At 42.3% G+C, this 19,144-nt stretch overlaps 2 protein-coding genes across 9 annotated transcripts in view; one reads left to right on the forward strand and one right to left on the reverse strand.

The window, feature by feature from the left end:
* Window positions 1-2,751, forward strand: part of prrt4b (proline rich transmembrane protein 4b) — a 28,307-nt gene extending 25,556 nt beyond the window's left edge. The window contains exon 4 of the mRNA XM_022190145.2: window positions 25-2,751. Within this exon, the coding sequence (XP_022045837.2) occupies window positions 25-2,078 (2,054 nt within the window). The 3' untranslated portion in view covers window positions 2,079-2,751. The remainder of the gene's footprint in view (window positions 1-24) is intronic.
* Window positions 2,752-2,815: 64 nt separating this feature from the next.
* impdh1b (IMP (inosine 5'-monophosphate) dehydrogenase 1b) lies at window positions 2,816-18,883 on the reverse strand. 8 transcript variants are annotated; one of them, XM_051946792.1, is made up of 16 exons: window positions 18,741-18,883; window positions 16,492-16,590; window positions 16,256-16,333; window positions 13,056-13,104; window positions 11,508-11,609; window positions 11,346-11,420; window positions 10,626-10,832; window positions 10,456-10,543; window positions 10,165-10,364; window positions 8,709-8,799; window positions 8,491-8,586; window positions 7,889-8,032; window positions 7,543-7,687; window positions 7,311-7,454; window positions 7,144-7,227; window positions 2,816-4,938 (listed from the first exon to the last, which is right to left on the reverse strand). In XM_051946792.1, exons 2-16 carry the CDS (start codon window positions 16,587-16,589, stop codon window positions 4,917-4,919), a joined length of 1,623 nt encoding a protein of 540 aa, XP_051802752.1. In that variant the 5' UTR covers window position 16,590; window positions 18,741-18,883; the 3' UTR covers window positions 2,816-4,916. The 8 variants fall into 8 exon arrangements, with proteins under 8 accessions (XP_051802752.1, XP_022045842.1, XP_051802763.1 ...); XM_022190150.2 differs by having other exon boundaries at window positions 16,256-16,336; XM_051946803.1 differs by having other exon boundaries at window positions 18,647-18,882.
* Window positions 18,884-19,144: the final 261 nt, after the last annotated feature.

Here is a 19,144-nt window from a genome sequence, read left to right on the forward strand (position 1 = left end):
CAATTATGTCTCTTGCCTTTTCAGGTTTTCTCCAAGAAACTCCACAAATTCCTCTGTTCACTGAAGACTGGATGTCCAACCCCGCAGACACTAACCCCACCTTCCTTCCAGACTGCAATAAAGAACAATCTGGGATCTGCAACTTCTCCTACACCTGGGACTCCGTGACCACCTCCAATATCAAGCCCACACAAAACACCACCACTATGAACCAGTCAAACAACCCCTTCCTGATCCCGGCTCCACCCATGTTGGTGCCCCTGTACACGGACTGGAACAGTGCCATGGCAGCCTGGGGCCTGGCCTGGGAGGCACACGTTTACGGCGCCGGATGCGTCTTTGCCATGTTGACGCTAGCCTCAGCGCTCAATCTACTCTGCCTGCCACTCCGATGCCCATCCGGATGTGGCTACTTCGCCCTGGTCAGCCTGTTCCTCCTAGCTGCCGGTTGCACCAGATCATTCTCTCTCCTCTATGACGCCTACGGCCACCAGGACCGCTTACCCTCCACAGAGGCCTCGCTGATGCTTTACGAAGCGCCTTTCCCCTGCCTCACTGCAGCTTTCGGTCTGGTTTTCCTTCTCCTCTCCATGCGCTCAAGAATGCAGCTCTCCTACTCGGCCTTCCAGAGACCCTGTTTCCTGGCCTGCCTGGTCGTCCTGCACTTCGGTGCTGCATTCGGTCCAGTGACATTACTGAAATTCTACCAGCAAAAGCCTCCCCTGTGCCTCTTTCTTTCACTCATCTCCCGTGGAGCCTTTGTGGCACTGGCAACATTTCTTTCTACAGCCTATTTTGTGTTCTACATCTACGTGCGGGCGGATTCAAAGCACATCTACCACCTGAACAACACATCTCCGACTCCAGCTGAACGCTACAACCGCTGCCCCTTTGCTGAGAGCCGAGACTGGGACCGAGCTGCTGTAACAGTTTGCCTCTCAGCGTTGTTTTCTTTAGCATGCGCAGGACTTCAGTTATATGCGATGCTCAATGCCATGGGCGTTGCAGGTGGAGAGGAGGTCTTCCATCCTTGGCCGTGGTGGGCTTTCCAGTTCAGCTGCAGGCTGTGTGAGCTCGGGGTTTGTCTCACCTTAGCCTTGGTGGTTGCTCAGCCAGTCTATTGTTCAGATCACCTTCCAGCTGCTGGAAGCTGCTGGACTGAACTGTTGGCGTCCAAGTCGCCCATCCTGCCTGGGAGCTACCAGTGGACACTAAGCCAGCAGGAGAAGCTCGCCATCGTTGACACTGTTGGTCTTGGAGAGACGGAGAGCCTTCCTCTTTACACTCTGGTGGATGAGAGGCTTGGAAGCAGCCTGAACGGCCTGGACCTCCTCTACCACAGCAACCGCGCCTTGGCATACCGAGACCTGGATTTGGATTTGGACTTCCAGGGTTCAGAGAAACCAGAGGATGCAGGAGGCAGAGAGCCATCAGGTGGATCTTCATTCACTAGTGACTCCACCACAGATCTACGGCCACCTTCGCCCATCAACTTGCGCCGCAGCATAGACGAGGCACTGTTCAGCGAGGCGCTCTTTCCCATGAGCCTCTTCAGCCCTTCTCGGCCTGGTCGCTGCAGTGACCTGTCTGTAAACAACCACTGGACGCTTCCCAGCAACGGGCTCAGTGATCCTCTCTCTGCTGACCCTGGCCTTTATCGAACCTCCTCTTGTGTGGAAATGGCCTCCAAGCCTCCTTGCTCCCAGCCTAAAGATGACGGTGTTAAAGGTGATCCGCCGTCTCCCTCCCTGTGCTCTTCCTCCAGTTGTTCCTCACCAGAGCGTTGGAGGGGCAGCTCTTCCTCCTGTTCCCTCTACCGAGCCTCCATGGAAAGCTCATCGCTGGTTCTCTGTCCGAGCCCAGAGAGACAAGCCCGGCAGCTTCTCCAGCAAAGTAACTCAGGCCACGTGACGTCCTCTGACCCACAGAGGCAGTATCAAACACTGGGTGCGGCCTCACAGGAGAGCCTGGACCTGGACATCTCCATTGAAGCAGACCGATCTGTGCAGGAGGAATTCATCAGCGCCTGCAGACAAATCGATGCCTTGAGCATCTGCAGCGAGACTATCGATTTATAAAGGAGTCTGGTCAAACAAGGGTGAAACTGAGGACTTAGAAGGGTGTCTGGTTTGTGCAGGAGGTTGACTGTCAAGGATTTTTTTACACTATTTGATAGTGCATGGTAGCTTTGCAGATACCATAATAGCTGCCAAAGTAAAGTTTTCGGAAGTTTGATGAGCTAAATGTGTAACTATTGAATGTCAGTGAGGGTCTAAGTGCCAAGAATGTCAAAAGCCAAACGGTAATTTGTAACTTTTACATGTTTGATAAAAGGCTGGTGAAGTTTGATACAGTCAAAATAATAGTAACATTTTACTGAGTGGTGAGATAACAAGAACTGATTTGTACAAATGTTTTTATTGCATTCAAACATTCCAATAGATAGTACTGTGACTGAATTAAGCACTTATTAAATACTACTGAAGTCATACCCTCTCAAATTCTGCTGAATATCATAAAATCTCATGTTGAATGAAAGAGATTCAAATTAAGTTGGAACTCTGCATACCAATAAGCATCTTACTTGCAGTTATGGTGCACCAGCGCCCTCTACTGGTATAAAGCACGCTACAGTTATCTTGTGCGTCTATATAATGATCCAGACAGCATCTTGTATGAGCGGCTTACTAATTTATTTATGTTTCAATATAACTTTGCTCAACACGTTGTTTAATAAAGTCTGTTTTGTAATGTTTGGTTTCTTTTCCTAGAGGTCTGGCTTTATGACTTCTGTTCAAAAAGACAGCAGGACATAGACAGTTTTATTCATTTATTCTTCTTTACCATATTGAACAGCAAAAGCAACTATCATCTGTTGAGTGTTTTACTGCAAACATGTTCTGAAATGATATTCCTCAAAATCCCCTAACGGATTTACAGAATACTGAGTCTTTACCGTCCATCTAAAAAGAGCCTTCTTGCCGTTTTGGTTGTAGGTTGCAAAAGCTTGTAAGTGTTATGGTAACTGTTGTGAAGCTGAAATCATACAAAAGAGCAACACAAAAAATAAAACATCTCACATGTCACTATAGTTGTGCTTTTTAGATGGACTAACCGGACTCAGTACTTTACAAATAAGACATTTTAAAAACCTGAATTACCTCTTTAGGTGGGAAACTGAAAACAAGCAGCAGTCATTTCCATCTAATATAGGTATATATTTCTTCATATATTTCATGTACATTTCCTTGCAATACAGTCCAGTTGCAAGATCTTTGTTAGTCAAGTGAACCCTGTGCAGGGTAAAAAGTACATTAGCGGGTTAGAGAAAGCAACTCATACAATCTGGGACATTAAAAAAAAAAAAAACATCTAGCAAAAAGAAAGTTTAGTATGAAAATGTTAGAAAAGCCTACCCCTACATAAGCTGAACGGTAACAAACAGAGCGAAACTGTTTTAAAGTAAGAAAAAAGAGGCGAGAAGGTGTGTAACATTATGCATTTGAATGCATTTTCACAGAGCTGTCATGTGCAGCCCTATTTCTATCCTTGTTTTCAAGGCATATCTCTGGTGAAAAGAAACAACTATATCAGAAATAAAACGACAGAGAACCTATGACACATCATGAAAGCGCAGGAAGGAACGAGTGGCAAAGTAATGAGCAACTTGTTGCACCAATTTTGGTTTGGGAGTTACAAAAGAAGCATGTCAAAGAAAGTGTAAATACACTTGGCAGTATGTATGCAATTAAAGCAGAATATAAATACAGCCATGTCTGGCTTAGTGAAAAAACAAACATGCATATCAAAAACCCTTCATGCTCAATTCAAAGCCCCCCAGAGACTATACATGTTTAATATAAAGTCGTTTTTATCTAAAAGTATTCAAATTATGGGAAAAGAAGTTGTCATTCTCCTCTTTAGCAACTACTTTTGATTGATATATTTCAGCTTGATGTAATTTTTAAACATACCTGATGTTCAGCTTTTTGGTCCCTTTCATGCTTAACTTAGGAATTCTCTGCACTCAGATGGGACACTGGTTATTTGGCTCAGCATGTCTTCGAGGGGTAAATGAATGTCCATAGAGGTAAAAACTGTGGGTCTATACTGCTTTCTGGTGACACTGAAGGATACACAGTTGACAAGATAACAACCATGACCAATATCTCATACCTCAGAATCCACAATACACTAAGTAAACAATATGCGCTTAAGTATAAGCAGTTACTCTCCAAGTAGCATATATTGGTGAAGACTGAAATGCTGTGATAGACTGGCACACTGCACACAGAGAGACAAAGTGTTCGTCTTGATTTCTGCACGTATGTACGAGTGTGTTTAAGAACTGGGATGCGGGAGGCTTCTACAGGGAGCTTGCTGGTAAGCGTGAATCCCAAAAATAGCCACAAAAAAAAAAAAAAAGATGCTGATAGGATCTGCACCACGGCGGTTTTCACCTCACTAATAACAGGACGAATAAACGTAGTGCACCTTCACTTTGTCTGTCCCAACGCACATTTTAAACTATACCACACACTCAGACACACACTACCCTTAATTCACGCACTCACACTGCTATCAACACACACTAAACTGGGTGGGGTTGGGCTGCATACTCAAGATACAGGTACGGATGTCATTCCAAAAACCCTGATGCGCCACTTTCTTGAGTGCAAGGTGTTCACAGAGTCGGGTGTCAGTTTGAAGGTTCTCGCTTCGCTACGGTGCCCCCTTCGCTCCCCAGATCAGCTGGCTGGGGTCGGAGAAAGAGAGCAGCAGTGGATACGACACAGGGGAGGGCAGAGAGGGGGGTGTAGTGGGTGGTGCGTATTTTTCAAGTGGCAATTAACATTTGGTCACTGTTAGATTGGGTATGTAACGTGCACCGTTCATCTGTGCTCCAACTCTGGTGTTCAGTAAAGCCGCTTCTCGTAACTGTGGAGAAAAAGAAACATAAAAGCAAAATCAACATTTGGATTTAAACAAGTTTTCACTAACTGTTGTTCGGTTTACTACGTCCATCTGTAATGTCCTGGCTGGAACAAAGAAACATGCAGTGACACACAATGGAGACCAAATCAACCAGAATTGCAGTAAAGTAGAAGTGACATACTAAGGTGCTCGACTACCACAACAGCATCAGAGCTCTTTGGCAGTGATCCTCCAAGTCTCTGGAATACTAAAGGAGGGATGGAACACCAATATTCTAGAGATAGTCCCACATTTAGAGTGGAGGAGTTGTCGGTGTTGTAAGTTCAACCCTTATCATAGCTTTCCATACCATGTTGACATCCATGTCTTACTCTCTTTAGACAGAAGCTCATTCTAAGGATCTGTAGCCTTTATCACATTCCAGAAGTTAATCAAATGGGTCGGTTTCATGTGTGAATGAACACTTTTGTTACTTTTTGCTAAAAGTCATGACAGCAATCTCATAGAATTGGATCTTGTAACATTTTATATCACTTTCAATATGGCACAAATCTAAACTGTGCGCAGTCATATCAGTGGATAGGATACACATGTGACATATGTTAAGATGTGTAAAGTAATATGGAGAAGATTTCCACATTCCAGCACCAATACTGGTCAAAAAACACAACACCAAAGGCACAATTTGTAGCCAAAAATCACAAAATGCCATTCTAGTTCCTTTTTCCCCCCCTATAACTGCACATGTGTTACAAACAGAACTGTCCATAACAATAAAATCATGTGGCAATGAGCATTGATTTTAACAGATTACATTAATAAGACTCACTGATTAATGTAATCAAGTTCTGACCAAACATTAACAGGAGCTGAAGTTTAGTTTGTTGATTCCAGCTGTTTGTAGCAGTAATTTATAGAACATGATAGAAATTACTCGCAAAATACAGAGTCGGAGGTGATAAGCTACAGTTAAATCAAGTGTTACACAGCAAATTTAGGTTTGTCTTGTGTTTACTACTGCATTATAATCAGTTATGTCACTTGATGTTCTATCCAGTCTCGTGTGAATAACCATGTCTGAAATGGCTTTATAAAGACAAGCTGGACCCAAATAATGCCAACAAAGTGCCTCCCAACACCAGATCAACTCAAAAAAAAATTATTCAGGGTTTTCTTTCACTTGTCTGAGTAGTGAAGACTTTAACCCTTTACGCTTCAGTGCGTCGTAGGTGTACCGCCGGCGGTACACTTACTAATTTGCATAGGAATTTCAAGAATGTCCGACGGCTGCAAACACGATTATACAAACACTATACGCCGATGGAAAGCTTAGATTCTCATGAATCCGCCGGTATAAACCACTTTCAGATGCGATTACTACAGCGGGTGAGAAAAACACATTTGTCCGACAAAAACGAATATTCATCCATCCGTTCTCTATACACGGCTTCAACGCACACAGCGCGACTCACATTTCCGGGTTCATTACTACACACAAAAAAAAAGATTCCACAAAAAACGGCCATAATCCAACCTATTGCATCCAGACGACACAAGCCAGTAAACTATTTTGTCCAAAACATGTCCTGAAGTCGTATAAAATCCCCGAATCGGTCATTTTCAAGGAAATGCACCTCGTGATGCCCGTCCAATATTCCCCGTATTTTTCGTAATTTTTTTTATTTAAAAATAGAATATTAGCGATTTTTTGTACTGAAAACAGCTGGAATTGACTTAAGCTTAAAGGGTTAAAGGGATTGAATTGATGGGTACCAAAAATCAGTGGCATCTCCTCAGTCTTCAACCAAATGTGAAAAACATTAAATTCCAAAATTATTCTCTCTGTGTCTAAGAATACAACATATGTATGTATAAATGCACAGATGGATGCACAGTCCAGACAGCGGCATACAAGGAGGAGATGGTATTTGGTGTTTTGGATAAAGCTAGTCAGATAGTCTAACCTTGCTGTTGGCTGAGCTAATAGTAATGGAATTTGAAAAAGCTGGTACTTATTGCTAAATTTTCCCTTCTCTTTGGCATTTTCACAAAGACTCTGCTAATGTCACCAACTAACAGGGAGTTAGGTGGAACATAATGCAGAAAAACATAAGTGAATCAACAAAGACAACAAAAGTATAACAGCAAGTATCCACATAATGTAATGTAATGCAGCAGAGGCATTTTGCCGCCGGTTTCTGGACTTACGAGTGGAGTCCATGTACGCCTCCCTCCACCTGTGCAGACATGGTCCGCTTCTCAAACTTCAGCTCTCCAGAGTACATCATAGAACTGAGAAAGACACAAACACTGTAAATATAAGGTACATAAAAGCTAAGTCTATTATAAATCAGTCGTCCACAAAGACTGCTCACCGGAGGACAGAGAGACTCTTCGCCCCAATATCTTGGCAGCCATGTTGGATTCCTGCTATCAGGTATGGTGCAAACTTGTGGATGGAGCCTTTGTCCTGGACTGAGCCTGACACACCCTGGGCTACTTTCACCTTGTCGCCCTCACTGTGGATAAGACGTGGCCCAATTAATATTCATGCAACTGGATCACAATGCTGCAATAGCTGCCCTTTGAATTTGACCTCCCACGTACCTAAAATAGCGTTTCTGGCTGCTGGTGCTTTTCTCCATAGCGTCCAGGGAGCCCATACCACGATACTTTTTCAGCCGCACGCCATCTGAGAAGAAATACTCTCCAGGAGCCTCAGTGGTTGCCGCTAGCAACGAGCCCATCATAACTGGAGTGGGAGATGGGAGAAATTTATCTCTGTGTTTTTGTATTACCCAACCTACCCTCTTCCCTGCTGTGATAAACGGCTTTGTTGTTATGAAGACTGGATACCTCTAAGGATAACAAGCTGTATGAAATATGAAGAATTGGATAAGGATTTCCCCCTGCAACGTTACAACATTCTGTGCAACAATTTCTCAGATCTCACCAGTCGATGCTCCAAGAGACAGAGCTTTCACCACATGGCCCACAGTCTGAATGCCACCGTCAGCGATGACTGGTACACCGAAACGCCTGGCATACTCCGCTACCTTGTACACGGAGGTCCCCTGAGGCCGCCCACATGCCATCACTGGAAGGCAAAAAACATGTTTAACATGACAGCTAAGGGAAAAAGAATTACAATCATACATTTCATATGAAAAGCTGCTGTTTCATCAACAGAGACATTTTGATCCAAATACTACATCTCTTCTGTTCGTTTTTGTAAACGTGACCCAGTCTGAACATGAGAGACCGGTCCCCATAGCAACACAGACCAGAGGCCTTGGCAAATCACCATGACAACTAGGAGTGGTGTCAGGGTATTTGTCACCGCTAGCAACCGATAGCCCTTTCTTCTCACTGTAGCTCATAGCCAGATCTATGCCTTTTATCTCAATTCATTTTTTTCCCTACATTTAAATTCGCAGTTTGCTGTTATTAGGTTACAACTTAGTGCTACAGATTCACCACTTATCTAAAATTAAATTCCATTTTCCATTTGCAGTACTCTGTGTTCAACGTGCGTAAGAAGGATGAGTCCTGTACCTTCCTGTGTGATGCAGATGGAGCCGCAGCCCATGCCAACTCTCAGAGCATCCACACCAGCATCGATCAGATTCTTGGCCTGGGCTGCTGTAACCACTGTAGGAAGAGTAGAAACAGCAAAGGTGTGCACATTTAGATAACATTTACAGCTTTATTTCCAGCCATATGTACAGACTGAACACTTGTACTTCAAGTGCTTCCTATTTCAGTGAACTCACCATTTCCTCCCACCACTTGCAATTCTGCATACTTCTGTTTAATATAATTTATCATGTTGATCTGATACACCGAGTTGCCTTGTGAGGAGTCCTAGAAATGTAAAAACAATAAAGATTTTAATTTCAAATAAACTGTATGCACCATAAAGTACAGTAGTCTTAAAAACAGGGCTAAAGGAGTGGCTACAGAGACTAAATGTGTGTGGGCCAGGCAGAGTGCTGCTGTATAACTATTCTTCCATTACAATAAATGCACCACCGAGCAGTGAACATCAGTGGTATAATTAAAAAAAAAAAATAGACCCATCTTCTATTTATACATGTTATGCAAAATGTGCACAGGGCTTTTACACAGAAAATGTGAGTAAAGTTTCTATATTTTCCTAAGTGAAACTACCCACACACAGGAAATGTCAGCTTTGTATCAAACAAATCTTCCTTTTTAGAGTCTTCATCATCTGGTTCATATTTATTTTGCCAGTCAAAACTGTCATTGGCTTAGAAACTTTCAGACTTTCATAATCTACCTGAGTCTATAGATGTTAGTTTACCATTAATAAACGAATTCCATGAAAAACCTGAAGCTGCATGGCACTGGACTGGACCCAAAAATTCTGAAATGAAAGCTCACCCTCTTATTTTGTTTGGGACATCACGCTACATTGTATTTGTGCTGCAGGTGTAACTAGTAATAAATACATTCTGCACATCTACAACGGCTGAATAGCAATGCTACTGAGATAACCAACATCATCAATTCCGTGAATTGATGCCGTCACTGACTTATCCCGACAACTACCACAAGGAAACAACATAAAGACTTTGGTAACATCCACATCATATATATCAAAATGGAAAAGACGATTATCATTGTGGTCCCCAACAAATCAAAACTGCACAACTGCACTCACAACACATAGACAAAAATTCCAAAATATGGCATATGGTATGCATTTATAAAAATCCTTAGCAAATGGCAGGTTTGCTGTGTGGGCAGATATGTATGTGCAAAGTAAAGAAATTAAACGTGGGTGCACTGTCACTGTTGAACAGAAGGCTAGCCAGTTTCAGTCTGAAATATTAGGGCTGGTTAATTATACAACAGTTACCGAGGCAACCAGAGCCTGGTATGTACACTCAATAGCAACTGTAAGCCACAAAGTGATGGGCGACAAGAAAATGTTTATAGAAGTGGGAGCAGGTTAACATCATAACATCTTTTTAGGCCAACGGGCTCATTATTTAGTGAAGACATCTGTTTGTCTTGGCATGCGACATATGTGATATTAATTTGAAGTGTTTAGGAGTTACAGCAATTTCTGAGAATGCAAAGTAAAATGCTAATTTATGCTACACTCTGTTCCAAAATTTAAACAGATTCTCTCTTCTATGTGGGATACCTGTAGTGACAGTATGAAGCTTCAGTATTTACAACCCAAGCTTTATAAACACCCACCAGTACGACGACGTCCACTCCAGCTTGGACTAGCAAATCCAGTCTGTATTTGTCATCCTCCCTGGTGCCGATGGCGGCGCCACACAGCAGCTGTTTGCGTGAGTCTTTGGAAGCCAGTGGGTAGTCTCTGTTCTTCTTTAAATCCGTCCTGGCAATAATGGCCACCAGCTCGTCATTATCGTTTACAATGGGAAGCTTGCCTAGACACAGAGAGAATAAAAGAAATGTTAACTTGCACAAAAGAGACCAAACTCCAACTTGAGAACTATCAGATAAATCACTTTAATTCACCTTTTTTGCTGCGCTGCAGAATATCATTTGCTTCTTTGAGTGTAACACCAGCTGGAGCCACTACCAACTCCTCTCTCTTAGTCATAGCCTGGAACATCACAGCATGATAGTCAAAAAAGTGACTTTTAAAAAAGCAGATTTACAGTTTCTTAAAAAACAAACATACACACCTCCTCCAGAGGTTTGTCGTGGTCTTTCTCAGAAAGGAAGTCTATATCTCTGGAGGTGACAATGCCCACCAGTTTGCTGCCCATTTTGCCTGTCTCTGTGACAGGAATACCAGAGAAACCATGTCTTACTTTGGCCTCAAACACATCCCCAACTGTGTGGCGTGGACTCATAACAACTGGGTCTGTGATAAAACCCTGCTCAAACCTCTGGAAACCAAGAGAAAGCAAACATTATTATTATTATTATCATCCTCAGAACACATCTGCAAAGCAGCAAGAATAGCACAAAACCAAACTCCACACACAACAAACAAACAGCAACACACAACAAATCAACAATAAAAGTAAACATAAATTAAAACGACAAACAAACAAAAACACACAAGTCAGACAATTACCATGTCCTAAATAGGGACAAAATGAGACAAAACAAGAAAAGTCAAGGGTATGACTCACTGGAGAATTAAATTAGGTTTGTTGACAGTAGTAATTTAGTCCCTTTGATTTGTATATAATTTTGTACAGCGTTGTGACAGTGATGATGGCGACAACAGCAACAAGACAGAAAAAACAACAGCCATAATCCTACTACTGCCACCATCACTACAGCTGCTGCTAAACATGCCAACTGAACATTTCACAGAACTACAAAAGGCTGTCTAACATTTAAAAAATAAATAAATAAAACAAAGTGTTGAAAACAGCACAATCATAATTTACCTTAACCTTGCGAACTTCATTGGCTTGAAATTCTGGTGTGCAGTTATGGTGAATAATGCCAATTCCTCCCATTAGCTACCAAATTGGAGAGGAGCGATACATGGACTTTAGAATTCAGTAGGAAAAAGCACACACTATTTCAAAATTTGATCTGTTTCTTACCGCCATGGCAATTGCCATTGCTGATTCTGTAACAGTGTCCATAGGGGAGGAGATGAGGGGGGTTTTCAGTGTGATCTTCCTGGTGAGTGCTGATGTCAGATCCTATGAGACACAGAGGGGGATTTGTGATGTTTGGTTCATAATCCACCAGGGGGCAGACTAAACCACTGAGGTGTCTTTATGTGGTTAATGCTTCTAAATCAGTTTCAGCAGATTTCTAGGAGATTCAAATACATGACAATAGCTCCTTTAAAGTAAAAATGCACAGAATTTCAGTTTCAGAATCATTCAGTACTCATCGGTTTAATTCAATAAAACACATGTCCCCATCTACAATACTATCCTTCCTCTCGGGGGCAGAAACCTGACACTATCTGGAAAAATGGAAATAAGCCATCCCACAGTATCTCCAACAGCCACTTTGACTTTCGCTTATCATCAATTCCCACAACAGCTAGCATGTTGACATTCCTCAAACATGGGAAACCAGCAAATTAAATCTGTGTTGTCCACGGTTTAGCCTTTGTCTCGAGAGAAAAACTATGGAGGCAGCTGGCTGTTTTTCTTAGGCGTTCATGGTGATGGCTAAAGAAATCACCAAACACTATCTCTCCATTTAAAAAGAACAACTACACCTACCTGCTAAATTCAACTGAGAGTCAGAAAATCGTGTGAAGAACATCATGACTGCCTAGAATGTCCCACAAAAGGACCACATGCATGCAGACCCTCTTCAAGTTTCTAACACCTTCCCAGTGCATGCAAACCTGAAAGTGTTACAAATTTCCAAACTCTTTACAACTCGAAGTGGTGACTGAAGCCAAAGGGGCAAGTGTGTTGTGTTGTTTAAGCTTGAATAGGTTCACTATCCAGTGAAAAAGTAGGGCAGAGCAAGACTCTGTGGGGACAACCAAACCATGACAACATGGCAGGAAAATATCTCGCACAGTAAAACAAGCTCTCTGTGACTCTGGAGGAAACAGATGACAGATGATAGATAAATCAAATTAAAACCATCAGAAATGGACAAAGCAGCGGAGAAGGATTTCATCTAAAGCCCTGAGATTAACTCTCCCGTCATCTGCTGGGAGAGACGGACGAGCAACTGACCAGACACAAATGTAAACACAAGGGTGAGATAGCAGCCAGCGGGTGACCACATCAGGCAAAAATAGCAGCGCAGCAAGAGAAGAAAATGCTGCTGAAGGTTTCAAATGGGCAAAAACAACACTATTTTTATAAAGGCTGCAATTATAAAAAGGAGCTGAGGTCTGGAGTAGAGCGGTTTGTTTGAAAAAAAAATATACATGAAAAAAAACTCCAATGTAATAAGGTTGATGGTTTAAGAAAAGCCTCCGCCAAGAACAGACTGTCTGCTGACAGAGCCACATTTGTCATCACGAGGGGAGTAGAAGAAACTGAAGACATGATTGGCTTGCTGGTCTACTCAGATGTTACACTTACTTGTGACAATATTATGAAATGCGAACAGACCTGGCATGACCTTTTGTACTCACTAATATGTCCTTTACACATATGAGTACTCACCACTTCGTCTGAGGTAAAGTCGATGAAGCCAGGCAAGATCAGGAAATCACTGAAAGACATAAACAAAGTGTAAAGTGAGGGGATGGTGGTCATAACTTAGCAACACTTTGAGATCTAAAGCATCATTACACTTCTTTAAAAAGTCCAGGAGGTAAAGATCTCCTCATGTTCGTGATAGCGTCTCTAAGAAAATAAAGACTGAAAAAATCTGTACTTTGAGTGGCTCAAAGCAAACAGGGTGAACTGAACAGAGAACAAATAAAAGCACTAGTGAAAGGATGGGCAAACAACACAGACGTGAAGGTGATAGTAACAGAGCAACTCAGATTAGTCAGAATTTGAATGAACTTCTGATTGCAATCACCAGCTTAATTAAATATTGGTTCTTTTATAAGGTGATGAACTCGGCGGATGTTAATTTCCTTTTCTGTAACATTTTAAACAAAGACACCACCGTAGTTTACTATCCATTGTTTAATATTCTTTTGTGTCTCTTTGTGCTTCCCAGAAAATTACAAAGTGGCATGGGGGCTGAGTATAGACACTAAGTGCAGCTGGGTGTATCCTGTTCTTGGTTAAAAAAAAAAAAAAGCTACAGTTGACCTCTTTCAGCTCTTGTCAGTCTGTATAAACACAATGAGAGGTAGAAAAAGATGAGTGGAGAAGCCAGAACCAGACACAAGAATGATGGGTTTGTTTTCCAGCCAGAGTCTGTATGTATTCTGTGGTTTTGGCAGATGGGTGTAAAAATAGGCAGGGTAGAGATGGAAACATGGAGGAATAAGTGAAGCTTTATACTGCTGGAGGAAACTATGAGGCATAAATAAATGAAACAGGTAAATAGTTTGCACTGCTGGTGGACAGAACCAGTCTAAGCGAGAAAGTGGAGGCCTGATTTGCGAGGAGATCACCCTCATCTCCTCTGCTTCAGTGTGGGAGTGGAAAAGGAAAGTCTGAAATAGATGCACTAGATGGGATACTGCACATTTGTTTCCCCTCATTTTAGAGAGAAAACACCCACAAACACCAAGCTAGGGGCCGAGCGGGAAGCCCAACAAACATGTGCTAGCATTTAGCAGGAGCCACAAACCTCAGCTGCAGCACACAAGCCGTACCTAGACTCGAGGTCAGCAGTAAACCAGAGCTCGCCGTGTTGGATTCAAAGGCTGAAGAAAACACTAGCTTGGTCGCACCTGATGATGGTTTTCATTTGACTGGTAAATGTAGACAAATGCATGCTGCTAAGAGGGAGTGTTTCAAAGTGAAATCAGCGGCCACAAATTGTCCTCACCTGCCGGTTTGTGTCCCCGGCATGAAAGAGAATCCAAATGCTCACATGGAGAGAAAACATCAAAGAATCTAAGAGCATCGCAATCAGGTGTTCAGTAAATGTAGCATCAAGGTGGATTTCTACGGGTAACACCTGCTCATCTGAGTCACATCAGGGTGTCACTGCAGGTTTGTGTGCCAAAGAAAACACACCAGCAGACTTATTTCATTACAGTTAGCTGCAGGAATTTATCTGTAAACCTCAAAATCAGATTTGCAACACCTCAATTTACTCAAAACAGTTTATAGCAAGTAGTTCACCACATAACTTGCCCTTAAGGCTATAAAAGCTAAGGCAGATCAGATTTTGTTGTAATTAATGGCAGAATTTGTGCTAGCTTTGGACAGTGTCTCCATTCCAACTGGCAAGACTACACAAATCCATACAGCTTTAATTATGTGGTAGAGTTGAGATCGTCGGTCTTGTGCGAATGGCAGTAACCTCCTGTTTATGCACAGCCAACAGCCCGAGGCTTGTGTGAGAAAGTGGCATGAGATCACAGAAATGTTTTGAAGATGAGACAGACTGTCTGTATTCAAGCAGAAGTACTGGTGCACCTATACTTTTAATGCCACCCCAGGAGCACAGACAGAAATATGGAGCATGAAAGCAGATTCGAGAACATGTTCACAGTTATCTTCAGAACAGGATTTCTGCATCTGGCTGAAGGTCACAATAGTGCAGGAAGCCATTTCTCTAACAGAGCCGTTTCTGTCTTCCTGTGTGTCATTTTCTTGTGTGTGACTTTCTTTTTCCTCTACTGAAAGATTTAGAATGATAGAATTTACATGCATATCAAAAAATTTGACAGGGAAACTTCAATCTGCCGCAAAGACATCTAACAACAAATGATGAAACTCTTGCACTGTTATTTGTATTGCAGTTATCACAGGGTTCAAACAAAGAGCTTTTAAACACTGATGCAGTCTTTCCATCCACTAACCAGCCCCATCCCCCCAAATTCCTCCTGAAATTCACATGATGTCAGTTCAGGCAATCATGTGCACAACCTTTCCTTCAGACGTGAGGCACTTGATTACACTCAAACACTGTAATGTTTTCTACTCAATTAGTTTTTGCGAATGAGAAATGGCATGTTAGAGCAAAGAATTCAAAGACTGTCAGCTGATTAAAACCACATAGTAACGCATTAACTAATGGGCCTTCAGGGCATGATGAGAGGGCATCTTAAGCATTGATTGTAATGGTTGTTAGGGCCTGTGGCAAGAGCATTGTGAAGGATTCAGGAGAATGTTCTCGAAGAGCGAATGCAAGGAAAAAGGAAAGGGCATGCTTCTCAGTGCCCAACAACCACTACACTTGAGTTGTACAAGTCTTTGTCTTTTGTTATTTGTGCTAATGAAAATAAATGGGTGATTGCACAGATGAAACGAAGAAAATTATTTCAGTCAAAATGCACAATGAGGTGATTTATAAAGCATGTGTTACCAAAATGCAAAGCAGAGGAGAGTGAGAAAAGTAAGAGCTGAGACATGAGTGTGTAATTAGTGCCTTTATCAGAGCAAAGTGCTTGTGAGAAAAGGCATGAGCTGTTCTGTCATGCATTTTACATTTACAGAACAGGTCATGTAAGTTGATAATTAGTTGAAGTTAATAATGCAGTTATGCCCACTGGAAGCAAATTTCATCCCTGTGACCAAGATCAAGTTAAGCATTCAAACAAGCCCTGCATGTACCTTCTGCTTTCATGCACTTGAGCTCATGACAGCAGATTGAGACTTTTGGAATCGTTTGTTGCAGTCAAAGTAAAGTTGCTTTAGAAGGACAATCATTTGCTTCCCCCTCATGAATTCACTATTTGGAGAGACAGAGGATTCTTAACAGTTTGAAGATGACTGTTTTTACTCACTTGTAAGTCAACCCATCTCCTTTAGAGCATAGCTCTTCAGCCGTATGACCATCGGAGACAACACACTGTTGGTCAGATCTGCTGATTCAAAATGCGTTGGCCATTACAAAGCACTGGTGCGTACACTTCAGCCACCATTTCGCATAGGTGAGGTTTTAAAATCAGGAAACCTTACTTTGAAATCATTTAATTACTTTAAAGAGATGTTTTTAAGTGAGTGATGCAGGGAAACTTACTTGTACGTCAGACCGTCTCCGATGGAGAAGAGCTGCTGAGCTGAGAGTCCATCTTCAGGCACGTAGCCTGTACCACCACTGATCAAGTAATCCGCCATGCTGTAAAATGATAAAGACAATCAACTTTAATCAGCTGTGCAAGCCAAAAATCAACATGCGGATGTTAATCTACGCTCTGCTGATGCTGTGCAAAAACACTACACATATACTCTGCAGGCTGTGCTCTGGTGACCTTCTCACAGGAAGACATAACCATAGCAACATCAACATCCCCCACCAGCCTCGGGTCAGTGCGCCTGCGTGTCAGGTACAAATACACCCACAAATAAACCTCTGAGGAAACTGCAGGCCAAATTAGCAAACTGGACTTTTTTTTATAACCACATTGTAGGTGATGAAAAACACAAATAGAGGCCACTAAAATGCACGACCGAGCAGCACAAGCATGTCACACACGAGCCTTACCGCGATTATTTTTCCAAAGTGGGAGACAAATAGAGCGTTTTTTTCCCTGTTACGGCGTTAAAAATATTAAGTCTGAGGTTATTTCCAAATGTCAATACAAGCCTTTCCAAAAATAACTCGAAGCCAATGACAACAGCGCAGCAGTCCTCAAACAACCGCGTGTGAAGCAAAACATGGCCGGGTGACCCACTAACATCTAACTGAACCGATACAGAGAGTCGTACATGCTTTATATTTTTTCAAATAATGGGTACTAGACAATAACTTGGTATTAAATCTGAAAATAAACGTCTTCCGAATAACACATAATCCCGAAATTGTCGTGTCGTCTCCACTCCAGCGATTTCGTTCACTGGCCTGGTGACCTACATTACATTATCAGCAGCTAGCAAACATTAGCCACCTGCGCCGCACGATCGTACTTAACCAAACACGACGTTTCAAACCTGTCTTTGTTGTTCGTACAGAGATGCGGCACCGCAGCGTCCATGCTGCTGGTCGTCCTTGTTACACTATCCATGCTAGTGTTATCCGTGTTAGCCCCCCGCCTTTCTCTGCTCCTCACAATGCAGAAGCACATGCCTGGTTATCACTGCGTTTTTGGGAAGCAACACACGACCCACCACGCAGCACTTAACGTCAGTAATACATATTTAAGGATTGGCTCACTTTGTCCTATTGGACTGACCGATGAACGAACAGTAAAAGCTGAAATCTTACAACAATAAATAGTGTTTCCAGTGTTAAAACCATGCCAAATTAAAGATTCAGTCCTTGGGTATAATAAGTAATCTAACATACCTCTCTCTTCCATACACCGCCTCTCTGGGAATAAAGGAATGCTGTTTTGGCAGAGTTGTGAACTGAATTTGGTGCATTCAGTTATTGGGGCTTTATGCCATGCAACATGCGAGTGCATGCAAGGTGATAGGACTACGTGTACTATCTAACATTGCCAGAGACACGAAGTAGGAGTAGTTTATCTCGAAATTCATGGATTTTAATACAAATATCACATAAGTTAGATTAAATTAACATGCTTGTTATTTAGCCACATTAAAAGGACATAAATGTCTCTTTACAACAACTGGGTTAGCTAGTTTGACCGTTAGAACTATTAGCTTGAAGTAACGAGGTCTCTCGTTATCAGAGGCAGTCTTATCCAAGTGTTTCATAAACAACTGTTAATATGGTTGACACTTAACCTAATATACAAGCACATAGGGGTACAATTGATCTGGAAAGACTGACACAAATAACTGTTAAAACAAGCACTTCACAGCTGTATATTTCAGAAATTGCACAATTAAGCTAACGTTGCGATATAATTTTGCTGTTAGCGCAATACAAATGGATATTAGCATAAACAAGTACGTAATTTCTCCGGCACTGTGGAAACTGCAAAACTTTTACAACCGGTGCTAATGCCTTAAAAACGTCCATGAAGCTGAACTTTCAGCAGTCTAGACATGAGCAGACCACTTAACGTTACACTAGCAGACATGTGGGAGCAGCCATTAGCATTTAGCATTAGCCGCTTTGGCTATTTTTTGGCTTCACCTACGAGAAAACCTCCGGAGGCTTCAACGAAAGCTTCTGCATCCTCAAACATGTAAGCAAGCGTATTTAACTACATTCACGGCCATGAAGTCCCAACATGTTTTCATATCCAGTAACGTTAGCTAGCTACCTTAAGGGAGCTGATGCCCACGTTGACCGAAAGGAAGCAACTTTCCAGATGTGAGCAAATGAAAGCGATGTTAGCCGGAGGAATTCCCCTTTACCTTAAAGGAAACACACAATGTAAACGCCGGTTTTTGTCAGCTCCAAGATGTGAAAGTACTGTTCGGCAGCGTAGTGGAACAGACGTGATTGCCTGTCGCTGTGTGCAGACAGTGTGTGTCGGTGTTATGTACTTGCAGCAGCAGCGTCACATCCCCTCTCCCCTCCAGGCAAGGTTAACCCTCTGCCTCCTGCTGCACTGAAACCAAAAGGGTTAAATGTGCAACCAAACACACACCGGGGTTAAAGACGCGAAACAACAAACAAACTGATAAACCAGTCGGGCAGCATTTCAGTGAAGTAAAGGTAACACATTTGTTTGTTATTTCGCGTCTTAAAACCCAGTGACCTGGGGTTGATCTGTTACTTGATTGTAAAGCTGGGAGGCTGTCTAATTGTGAAGGGG

Source organism: Acanthochromis polyacanthus, chromosome 1 (assembly GCF_021347895.1).
Source record: "Acanthochromis polyacanthus isolate Apoly-LR-REF ecotype Palm Island chromosome 1, KAUST_Apoly_ChrSc, whole genome shotgun sequence".
In the NCBI taxonomy this organism is placed as follows: Eukaryota; Metazoa; Chordata; class Actinopteri; family Pomacentridae; genus Acanthochromis; species Acanthochromis polyacanthus.

What these genes read in the sequence shown, in the direction of transcription:
- impdh1b (XM_022190146.2), bottom strand. Translation starts at nt 17,536, where the DNA reads ATGTGCTTCTGCATTGTGAGGAGCAGAGAAAGGCGGGGGGCTAACACG. An exon ending in TCTGCAGCGCAGCAAAAAAG is followed by an intron (nt 10,365 to 10,455) that starts GTGAATTAAAGT and finishes CTCTGTGTCTAG; the next exon opens with GCAAGCTTCCCATTGTAAAC. An exon ending in GTCTCTTGGAGCATCGACTG is followed by an intron (nt 7,688 to 7,888) that starts GTGAGATCTGAG and finishes CTCCCACTCCAG; the next exon opens with TTATGATGGGCTCGTTGCTA.